The sequence below is a fragment of the Mauremys reevesii genome, linkage group 1 (assembly GCF_016161935.1).
Source record: "Mauremys reevesii isolate NIE-2019 linkage group 1, ASM1616193v1, whole genome shotgun sequence".
In the NCBI taxonomy this organism is placed as follows: domain Eukaryota; kingdom Metazoa; phylum Chordata; order Testudines; family Geoemydidae; genus Mauremys; species Mauremys reevesii.
Window position 1 is genome coordinate 109,738,455 of NC_052623.1, and position 12,075 is coordinate 109,750,529.

The window sequence follows — 12,075 nt, forward strand, 5'->3', positions numbered from 1 at the left end:
GGTCCATCAATGGCTATTAGTCAGGATGGGTAGGGATGGCGTCTCTAGCCTCTGTTTGCCAGAAGCTGGGAATGGGCGACAGGGGATGGATCATTTGATGATTACCTGTTCTGTTCATTCCCACTGGGGCACCTGGCACTGGCCACTGTTGGAAGACAGGATACTGGGCTAGGTGGACCTTTGATCTGACCCAGTAAGGCCGTTCTTATGTTCTATCTGACACCTGGAGCCTCCCTGTCAGCATTCAGATGGATCAGAGGTAAGGATTGCTCCCAAGGCTACCCCTTTATGGTTGAAATAGGCTAGCAAGCTGACAGGCATCTTCTCTGCATGGGCTTCTATGAATAGCAAATGCAGACAGTTTGTGATCATCATTGTTTAACATTCAACAGCCATTCAAAGATAATGTATTTAGTAAAGGCCATTCAGACTCTGAAAAGTAAAATGGTCTATAGGTAAATCAACAAGTTTCAGGTAAATGAAGACAACATTAGCATTTCACTAGTTTTCATACATTAATTAAATCATCTAAATGCTAATACATCCTTTGATTTAAGTTTAATTAAGCACAGGATACAGACATGAAAAAGGACATTACAACAACAGGTTAATTTAGTTGCATTAGTATACATCATACAGGATACATATACAATGTAAATAGCATTCAGCCGGTTATAGACAAAGGTAGGGAATAACGTTAACATTTAACAGACAAGTGAATTTGGACACTTAACACTGCCTTGAGGTCTTGACCTGAGCTCAGTTAGCTGCTAGCACCACATCTTCTCTGATAAACAGCACACTTGGAAACTGTTCAAAGGCAATAGGTAACTTGTTAGAGAAGGGAATTTAATAATAAAGATGCAACCTATATTAGCTATTTTCTGTGTACCTTGTATGTGTTTGCTTTTCCTTATTATTTCATCTTTAAAACCATGATTTTTCTATTAAATAAACCTTTTGTTATTTTTATCCTAAGCAGGTTTCTGTTGTACAATCTGGGTGGGTGGCTCCAAGTGGAAAGATAACTGGGAACAGGTTTCACATCATAGGGGGTGACAAAGCAGAAGGGGATGTAAGGTAGTTAAGAATTTGGGGGATTAATCTGGGGAGACTCAGGACCAGAAGGGCTGTTGGAGTCACTCTGCAAGGAGTAACTAGGCAGGTGGAAGCGTGTTAGATTTTTTTTGCTTAAAAGCTTGCTACTATTATCGGAGCTCTCAGCTATAGTAGCATAGCATAAGGGTACCCAACATTAGAAGGCTAGCAGTGACCAAATGTCTTACTGATCTGGGTGACCCCCAAACATCATAACACTCCTGTTAAAACACCCAGGATTTGCTCTTGTACCATACTTGAACCTAAGCAGCATCAAAATCCTCTCTACCAGGTCTCCCTCTAAAAGTACCACTTTGCAGAGTGATAAACCATTCCTGGGGGCTTGATGGCCCTCATATATTTTTAGTTCAGAAGGTGGAGAAAGTTACTAGGGAAGACGCTGTTCTAGATTTGATTTTGACAAATAGGGAGGAACTGGTTGAGAATTTGAAAGTGGAAGGCAGCTTGGGTGAAAGTGAACTACAATTAGGATTAAACTGATTTTATTGCACTTTGTATTTCATTGTATGAGTATGAAATGAATATAGAGATAAACCCTTAATAGGGTCAAGAAACCTACAAACAGTGATTCAATCTGGAATATCTGTATGCATTATGATGTTTCCAGTAGCAACTCCATGGAACAGGTGCCAGCAGATTGTTCCAAGTTTTATTTTTGACCTTCAAGACCACACTCCTCCCCTTTTTGTTTGTAGTATATCATACTTGGGATTAAGGCAAAATATTTTTCTTGAAAGTTAAAAATGGCTTAATAGATAAGGTGAGGAGAAAAAAACTTAAATACATTCAGATTTTAAAAAAATGAGAAAACACATTTTGGTGTTGGAAATTCTCACGTATTAAATCTGTTATGATGCTTTCCATTACACATTACCATTAATAATGAGCTAATAAAGTAAATTGTATTGCATTGTAAGGGACCTTTTAAGATGATTGTGTGTTAGGAGTGTTATGTACCGTATAAACTTCTTCATTAGCCCGTTCGTTTATAAGTCGATCCCCCAAAATGTCTAGGTAAAAATAACAAAAAAATGTATGACCCTTTCATAAGGTTACCCTATGTTTCAGTAGTTGGAAAACTTTGGCTCCCGGCCCATTAGGGTAAGCCACTGGTGAGTTGAGACATTTTGTTTACTTGGAGTATCTGCAGGCATGGAGCCCCTCAGCTCCCTGTGGCCGTGGTTCGCCATTCCCAGTCCATTCCCGGGCTTGGAATGGCAAACCACGGCCACAGGGAGCTGAGGGGCTCCATGCCTGCAGACGCTCCAAGTAAACAAAACAATGTAGTAGATATTCAATTCAATGATTCCATAAAGTTTGAAACCATCAAATTTTGGTGTGGATCCATTTATAAGCCGACCCCTTCTCTTTGATGTGTCACTTTTTTACCAAAAATATTTGGCTTATGAATGAGTATCTATTTTCTGCTGGTATACAATTTTTCCATTTTAATAAATCCATTATCTTTTAGTATTTTTAGTGCACAAAAACCAATGGATTCATGTATTCTACAGTTTAATGATTCATCTGGTAAACTACATTCTAAGAAAAAAGTGTGTGATTATAATGTTTATTTTAAAAAACTAAATTAACTAAAGAATAATTTGTACAGTTAGCCCTTCATGTTTATACTAATAAAAAGGAAGCAAAAAAATGAGAAACATACTTTCTTCCTATTTGGCTTTTGATATAATGTTCCTAATTATTTATGTAACTGTTCTTGAAAAATCCATATAGTCAAATACTGTTATGTGGCACCTGATCATGATTCCATTGAAGTTAATGGCTAAAGTCTTATTTACGTTAATAGGGCAGGATCAGCCACTAAAGGTTCATGTATTTTTTCCCTCCATTAGAGAAATATTTTCCCATTAAAATAACATTTCAGACTGGAATAAAAAAATATAGATCTTTATTTCAAGCATTCAATACAAAGTCTTGATTAAAATTGAAGTGTATTTGGAAATAAAATGCTATACATTACTGAATAACTTAAAGTAACTGATATATCATCACTTATAGAAAGGTAAGCTGAAATCAGGGTAGAAATCCTGACTTCATTGAGGTCAATAGGCGATTTGCCTTTGACTTGTATGGGGTCGGGATGTCACCCAAGTTTTTAAATATGTGCATATTTTCAATATACAAGTTACTTTGATATTTTATTCACCCTTCAACTAAATCTTTGGATCCAGGCCTACATCTACTAACACAGTAGCACTTATACAAGTAGTCTTATTGAAATTGAAGTGTTATTTAAAGGACCCAGTTTGCAACCCCCTATTCATGTTAAGTACAAAAATAATTACAGTTGTGATACAATGAAGGAATGGCAAATTTCACAGCTTTTAGAGTATATACAAATATTTTTTTTAAATTGTAGTTATGACTATACAATTATGATTGATGTTATGTTTAACACTTAATGAAAGTTCTAAAGATCTGTTTTAAACAATTGGAAAAAATATCCTTAAAATGCATGAAACTCACTTTCTCTAAATTTACACACAGCATAGATTCCAAAAGTTTTCAAACGTGTTAAATATCTACTTCAGAATGTTAAAATTTATATAGTACTATCACTATTTAATGATTAATGTAGAACTGTATAAAAACATTTAACTGTGTTAATGCTTTGGTTTAAGAGGCTTTTTGTAATTTCTTTATTCAATAGCATATTCTCTTTAAATATTATTGATTTAAAAGTTCAATCTCACACCTCAGAAAGATCAAATGGTATAAAATAGCCAGTGTTTAAATAAAGGCAAGTTTTGTCAGTGGTATAAGATTATCTTCATAGCTATAAGTAAAACAATCTCCTATGGGAGATCTTTGTAAAACACAAAGCACGTAATTATTTCTTTAGCACTGGACATTTCCTCCCACCGTGTAATGTAGTCTGAAGTCTTTCCCTCCTTCCCCAGCACAGCAGATGCTTCCTTTCCTTTTCAAATATATAAAAATTAGAGCTACTCTTTAACTATAGGTTAGGTATACACCTGGAAACATGCAGGAAGACCTCACCAAATCTTGAGTCCACCAAGTTAATCACAATGCCTTTACTTCTAGTTAAAACCTGCTTTAAATTAGGTATGGATTTTCATTCTGTAACTTCCCCTCCTTTATTGAATCTGTTACCCACAGCTCAGATAGGATTTTAAATTTTTTCTCAAATGTTCTCCTAAGTGCTTTTATCTCTTTCACATGGGTATGATCTTCTCCTATAATTACATGGGACACACCCTCCTTTAGCTGCGAGACTATTTTTGCTCCATGGAAACGTAGCTCCAAAGCTCTAACTGATAGCATTGTTCCATGGGTCTTGGTACTGGGGTCATTAACAACAGCATAAAGGTCCAGATAAATGGTATTTTGCCTGAACATACAGAGTGGAGAGCTATTCCACAAATAACGTTCTTCTAAGTCAGCAATCATGTCCAGAGGCATCTTCTCATCATTTTTATTATTAATTCTTGAGAATACTTCCTTTAGTTGGGTCACATCTGTATCTGCTGTGTAGCTGTCACCATAACGATCATACTCACATGCAAAATGTTGTTTTGTATCTGGAGACATGTGAATCATGAAGGCAGGCTGCCATGGTACGAACATTTTTGTTTCAAAACACTGTAAAAGCCACTCTGCTCTCACAACATCATGCTTGTTGGAAGATATAATATTTTTTACTCTGACATTCTCAATTCCTGCAATAACACAGTAAGTGTCTGGTCCAGGGTTTTGTACCACATTACCACCACTTTCTGCTACTTTACTTTCCAGTTCAGATTTTGAATGGTTTTCTGTTCCAGTCATAACACAAAACTCAACGTCTTTAAATATATTAGAAATCTTATTTACATTGGAAAGATCAGGGGCTTTAAAATGATCCATAATTCCAATTATTTTCTTAACCTTTGGTACAGTTTTCCGTTTCTTTTCTTGTGGTTCATCATCACCCATATCAAGGTGCTTAGATGCTAGCTTCCCTGATGCTTTACCTCTGAGCTGTTCTAAGAAATCCAAAGTCATACATTCATGCCACTCTTTGTCCTCTCTTATTTTCTCAATTCGAGGGAATCGCAAAGTGCAATCAGTTTTGTACATATCACTAGTAACAATCTCCGCTGCCTTAATCTGAACTATGACTGAGTTACAAGGCTCGATGTAGACTTCAGGCTTCTCAGTTCCACACAAAATATTACAGGGAGGATCTCTTTTACGGTAAGGCTTCCAGTGTTTGGCCAATTTCAAACCAAGATCGTATAGCTCCTTCATAGTGTAACCAGAACCAACACGACAAATAGAATGAAAGACAGATGGTTTTTCGCCAGGAGGGGAAGTCTCAGCAACAGCACACAAAAAATGAGACATCATGCCACCACGCAAACCTTTTCCCCAGTAACCGCCAATAATTAATAGGTCTAGTTCATCCATGAGCCCATTGACATACTCTGGTTTGATTTTTAACCAGCCTTCCCCACGTTTGTCTGGCTTGTAAACGGACATAGGATTTTTTATCATGATTCCTTCTTCTCTGTTATCTATTGCTTCATTTAAAGCATCAACTACTTCTTTCCTGGTGCTAGCCTGTGTTTTATGCACTATGTGTATTCTGCCTGTTATTGGTGTAAACAGCTCATTTAGAATCTCATATCTTTTGCTTAGTATCTCATGACCCAACTTCTGATCATTAACCATTAATACATCAAACACACAAAAGCATGTCTGCAGATCAGAATCATCTACCATTCTTTTTATGTCAAATTTGTTTCCCTTCTGCATAAAAGTTTGTGTATTGGGATTGTAGGCCATCATTTCACCATCAAGAATGCAGTTTTGTATACTATTTTTAAACACATTATGAATAAATGGAGTTAATGAACCTTCAAGGGGAGAAGCACCAAACTGCTGAGTATAATCAAACCCATTACGGGAGAAATACTTGTATACATCTCCATCTTTGTGCATCTGCATACGTTCACCATCTAGTTTAGTTTCTATGTAAAAACTTTGGTGGTTCATTTGTTTCTCAATTTGCTGGACATTAGCAATAGCAGCAAGCATAGGTTTAAAGGCAGAAAACAACATGATGGAAACATCACTGAGTGATACAGAAGGGTCATGCAATTGTCTGCAAACTTTCTCCAGGTCAGTTGTGACATTGTGTAACTCAGCAGCATCAGGATGGAAAAGGGAAAATATGGTTTGCTGACTAACACCAAGTTTTAGATCCTTTATAATCATCCGGATCAGCCACTTTTGTTCAAGTGCTGAGCTCTGAGTTATTAACTGAAGAAGACTTTTCTTTACTAGGTCCTTCCTTTTGGCAGCATTATTACTAGCAACTGAATCCAACAGCTCATTCACCTGTTGTATGGTCAGTCTGCCTTGTTTTGGGCACCTCGGTTTCAATACAAAATAGGCAATCATTGCAAAGTCTCCAGCATCTCCATGGGAGCCAGTAGGTGTTCTATAATTTAAAAGTTTTAGGGCATCTTTTCCTTCTTTGGGTAAATTGAGCAGTTCAATATAGAGCTTAGCAAGCATGGTTTCTTTAATTCCATAAGCCATTCTCTCTCTTTCCAATTGTGGAAGAATAAGTCGCATTGCTGGATAAAAAGAGTCTGTGACATCTTTCTCTTTTTTATGAAGAGCATCATGAAATTTCCTCCATGAATCTAAAAATTCCTTGAAATACTTGATTTTCTCTGGCCGGGATTTACATTTCTGTATTCGTTCTAAAATTGAACACAGATCTGCAAAAGGAACTACTGAGGCCACAGTTCGTTTAGGAGAAGATTGTGAAGTAGGTGAGGAAGACATCAGGATTCACTTTTTCACTATAAAAAAAGCCAAAAATATTTCAAGTGAAAGAAAACATACCACCAAATTGCCCTATTTCTCAAAAGAATTACGTAGGTTTTTAAAAATTACTTTTGCATAGAACAATCAGTAGATATTGCTACACTTAGTTTAACTACCGTTATTATCATCACCTATATTACAATACCACCCCACAACCCCAACTGAAATCAGGGCCCTCCTGTGCTAGGCTCTGAAAAAAAAATGCAGTAAATCCCTAAAGAGAATACATTTTACATTGACAAGACAGTTAAAAGGACGGAAAAAAGAAATATTATCCAATTTTTACTGATAGGGAACGGAGGCACCATGAGATTACAGGTAAAATGTTTGAAAGTGCTTAAGTGATTTAGGAGCATAAGGGCCACTATCAAAAGTTACTAAGGCTCGGTCTATACCTAAAACATACGTCAACATAGCTACATCGCTCAGGGCTATGAAAAAATTTCATGATCTGTTCAACATAGTTAGGATAACCTACCACCTCTTGAGGGGAAGAATTTCCTACAGCAATAGAAAAACCTTTTCTGTCACTAAAGTGAGTGTCAACACTACAGCGGCATAACTGCAGCATTTATAGCTGTGCTGCCATTGCACTTGTAGTGTAGACATATCCTGAGGCACTTAGGAACATAAGTCTCATTAACCCAAGGACACATAAAAGTCTGTAGCAGACCTTCAAATTGATCCAAGATCTCCTGCCACCCAGCCTTAGCCTCAAACCATCCTCTCTCTTCTATCCAGACTCCCATACTTGAGAGGAAATCTTGCATCATATAATAGGACTGTCTATGACATTTAATCATTTCTTATTTTCAATTAAGCTGAGGTATCAGATGGTTCAAGGGATAGTAATGAATTAGTCTTGCATCTCTGAGACAGATTTAAATATAGTGCAGGTTAGCAGTACATGATTAGATGGTTCTTAGGTAGTTACTATTGATCATGTTGAGGCATGGCTAAAAGCCACAGCCCAACAGAAAGTGATGCATCCTGCCAAATTTGGCACCCAACCCCCCTAATTCCATCACCTAAAACCCAACTTTGGAGAAGGAGACACAGAAATCTGCATGTCCACTCCCTGCTCTGTATTTTTCTAGTGCCAAGATGTCATAAACAGATAGTTAAGGGTTAATGTCTCTTTTACCTGTAAAGGGTTAAGAAGCTCAGTAAACCTGGCTGACACCTGACCAGAGGACCAATAGGGGGACAAGATACTTTCAAATGTTGGTGGAGGGAGTTCTTTGTTTGTGTTCTTTGTTTTGGGGGTTTGTTCTCGGGACTGAGAGGGACCAGACATCAATCCAGGCTCTCCAAATCTTTCTGAATCAGTCTCTCATGTTCAAACTTGTGAGTAGCACAGGCAAGGCGTGTTAGTCTTATTTTTGTTTTCTCAACCTGTAAATGTTTCTTTTTGCTGGAAGGATTTTTACCTCTGTTTGCTGTAACTTTGAACCTGAGGCTAGAGGGGGTTTCTTCTGGGCTATATGAATCTAAGTACCCTGTAAGCATTTTCCATCCTGATTTTACAGAGATGATTTTTACCTTTCTTTTTAAAAAACAGATTGATTTTTCTTTGTTTTAAGATCCAGGGAATTGGGTCTGAACTCACCAGGAGTTGGTGGGGGAAAAGAAGGGGGGAATGGTTAATTTCTCCTTGTTTTAAGGTCCAAGGGGTTTGGATCTGTGTTTTGGGGGGACAGAAAGTGTGCCAGACACTGATTTCTGGCTGGTGGCTGCGTTACCAGATCTAAGCTAGGAATTAAGCTTAGAAGGGTCCATGCAGGTCCGCACATCTGTACCCTAAAGTTCAGAGTGGGGGAGGAAACCTTGACACAAGATGTGCTGGGTTTTGTTATTTTTGGGGACACTAATAGCGGTTAAAGATGTTCCTTATTTGGGGAGTGGAATTTTGACTCCGGCACAAAAAACAGTAGGATTCAACTTTTACTCTTTACTTCTTCAAGTGGACAAGTGGTTAGGGAGTTGGAACACTACAATCATGCATTATTACAACTACACACATATACACACACCCCTGTCTGTTGGATGTATATGCCTATTATCTCTGGTCTTACACTGTGACTACATCTACACAGAAATGTAAGCCTAGTGCTAGTGTGACTTGAGTCAGCTGACCAGTGTCATGGAACCTGGGGCTTGAGCATCTACAGTGCATTTTAACCGCAGATTAAGAATTTTCTGACTCATGCTCCAACCTAGGGCTCTGGCATTCACATTGCAGTGCGCAGTCCCAAGTCATAGTATCCAGACCCCCCCGCCCCAGTATTGAAACTCTAGCCCTAGGAACACATGCATTGTGGGAAAACTCTACTGCCCATTCTGTTTCCTAACTGTGGTGGTGCTATTGATGGCACTCATGGCCACAAGTAGCACGAGTACACAAACCACATAATTAGCTCCTTTGGTGGCTGTGGCTGTGTCAGTAGACCGACTGCAGTTTGAGAAGGCTTTATACTGAACTATCATCTAATCTGAGAATTGGGCTCTATAGCTCTAGGCTGAGACATAGGAATGAAAATCCCCACGTGCACCTGAGTATAATTAGGACATCAGTCTCCAGGCCTGTCAACTATTAAACTTTGCAATTCTTAATTTTTAAAACTGGATGTTCGATGAAGATGTGTTTATTTGTTCATTCATTCCTGTTTGTTTTGAAGTCTGACATAAAATGAAGGTATCAGAGGAAAAAGACACCCCTCTCCCCACTGAGCCTGGCTGCTGCTGACTGCAGAACAGTTAAGTGCATCCTCAGGGCTTGGGGTGCAGTTTTCTCCAGCACTCTGTGGGGATCCCTTATCCCTGCCCCCTCTGTACCCTAGGAGGTTGTGGGGAAGTTTTGGGGCTGTTTCCCACTCACCACCCAGGCTGTATGCACTGTCAGTGCATACAGCCTGGGTGTCCCTGCATACTAGGGTGATCAGACAGCAAATATGAAAAATCGGGACGGGGGGGGGGGGAAGGAGGGTAATAGGAACCTATATAAGAAAAAGACCCAAAAAATTGGGACTGTCCCTATAAAATCGGGACATCTGGTCACCTTACTGCACGCACAGCCCCAGGGAGGGCAAGGGAAGCCAAAGAGCAGAACGGAGATCAAGTGCTGCCCTGCAGGGACAGGGAAGGTAAACCTCCTGGCTCAGTGCAGCTCAGAACGGGATGACCCCCAACATTCCAGCAGTTAAGAGCCACCTCTCCTTTGTCAATTTTGCTCTCTGCTTCGGGCAAGCTCCACGCTTCAGCGAGGAGCCAGAGCTGCAGGCAAGTTTGGGGGCTGGCACCCACTCACGGTCCTGAAAGTGCACACAACCTGGGCACCGCCCCCTCAGCCCCAGGGAAGGCTGCCCTGCAAGGGAGGGAAAGCAGTAGAGCTCCTGGCTCAGCCTGGCCCAGAGGGGGATGAGCCCCAACATCCTGGAAGCTGACTCCCACTTTGAAACTTTGCTCCCTGCTCTGGGCAAGTTCCACACAGCAGCGAACAGAAGATGGAGGGAAGAGCAGGAAGGGACAGTGGACTTGGCCAGGCATTAATGGTGCTTCTGGCCTTCTGGAGAGCACAGCCACTCTGCTGCCAGGAACCACGAGATACATCTGGAGGACTCCCGAGATGTGAGCCAAGCCAGGGCCACATGTATATAGGAAACCAATAGGGACCCTAGGTCCTGGCTTAACATGGGCTCAGACCCTCCTACCCTGCAGGGTCCTGGGCCTGAGCTCTAGTTTAGCACAACTACAGTGTGGACACACAGGTTTTTCTTGAACCCAGGTTCAGACCCAGGCTTAATCTGTTGTGTGGACATACCCTGAGAATCTTTGGACAAGAACGACCTTCTGTGTTGTGTGTCCAGCACTTGGCAGCTTGGGGCCCAATCCACTGCAACACAAATTAATAATAATTAGCCAAGCTTGCAAGGTCTTACATTCCGTTTGATGTATACAGTGTTGTTATAGCTGTGTTGGTACCAGAATATTAGAGAGACAAAGTGGGTGAGAGAACATCATTTACTAGACCAGCTTCTGTTGGTAAGAGACAAGCTTTTGAGCTTACACAGACTTCAAGAAGAGCTCTGAGTAAAGAGCCCTCTCTCTCACCAACAGAAGTTGGTCCTATAAAGATATTACACACAAACAGGCAGAAATGCCATCAAGCTGAGTGGGTGAGGTAATGCTGCAACCGATCAATTTCAAAACATCTGAGAACGCCGTAGGCATAAGTGACCAGACGCCTCTTGATTTGGGGAGAAATCAGGGACACACAGCACCCACCGCCCTCCTGTTTTTAGCACAGCCAGGGCTTCAATCACCTTCAAAAGTGGTCTGCCCAGCAAGCCACCAGATGATGCAGCATGAACACTTCCCAGCAGAACCATCGCCCGCCCCGGCTCTGCTCGTGCTCCCCACACAGACACCCGGAATTGTTTACAGATAATAATGCAACGGTGACAACCGTGGGGGGAGGGGAGAGGCGGGTGCGCACAGAGCCCCTGCCCTGGGGGACGTGACGGCGGATCTGGCATGGGGGTGGGGTCATGAGGACACCCCCCCCCCCCAGCTGTGGGGTTCTCGGTAGGGGAGGAATCACGGGGCGACGCGGGGGGGGCAGGGGGGGCAGCGGGGAATCCCTGCCCTGGCGGGGGAGGGGGCCCAGCGGCCGGTACGGGTAACGCGGCTGCGTCACAACGGCCCCAGCGCAGACCCTGACCCGCCGCCCCCCCTCTACCCAACTCACCCACCACCAGCAACGAGCCCAGCTCCTGCCCCACCACACGTCACCACACGTCACTAGGGAGCACGCACCGCCCCGGAAGCTCGTTCCTCGGACCCGCCCATTCGGAAGATGGGGGGGGGGGTTTCCCGACGACGCCAGGTCGAGGCCCTTCCCCGCGCGCGGTGGTTCAGTCCCGGCCGGGACTAGCTCGTACACCCCGGGGGTTGGTTCATCCCATGCTGGTTCCGGCCTACGCAATAGTTCTAGTATCGGGTCGGGGGAGGTGCCACAATGATGCCTTTGACCCCGGAAGCGGAAGTGGCTGCGGCGGGGGTCTCGTTCCCGGAAGCGGCGGTGGTTGAAGT

General features: G+C 41.7%; 1 protein-coding gene across 8 annotated transcripts; it reads right to left on the reverse strand.

The window, feature by feature from the left end:
- Positions 1-502: 502 nt before the first annotated feature.
- Positions 503-11,956, reverse strand: LIG4 (DNA ligase 4). Of its 8 annotated transcripts, none has more exons than XR_005594562.1 (3): positions 11,800-11,931; positions 10,805-10,876; positions 503-810 (listed from the first exon to the last, which is right to left on the reverse strand). XR_005594562.1 is itself a non-coding variant. In XM_039526069.1 (3 exons), the coding sequence occupies exon 3, from the start codon at positions 6,940-6,942 to the stop codon at positions 4,201-4,203; it is 2,742 nt and encodes a 913-aa protein (XP_039382003.1). In that variant the 5' UTR covers positions 6,943-6,959; positions 10,805-10,876; positions 11,732-11,956; the 3' UTR covers positions 4,164-4,200. The 8 variants fall into 8 exon arrangements, 6 of the variants coding, with proteins under 6 accessions (XP_039382003.1, XP_039382011.1, XP_039381998.1 ...); XR_005594561.1 differs by lacking the exon at positions 11,800-11,931 and adding an exon at positions 11,307-11,519; XM_039526069.1 differs by lacking the exon at positions 503-810 and adding an exon at positions 4,164-6,959 and having other exon boundaries at positions 11,732-11,956.
- Positions 11,957-12,075: the final 119 nt, after the last annotated feature.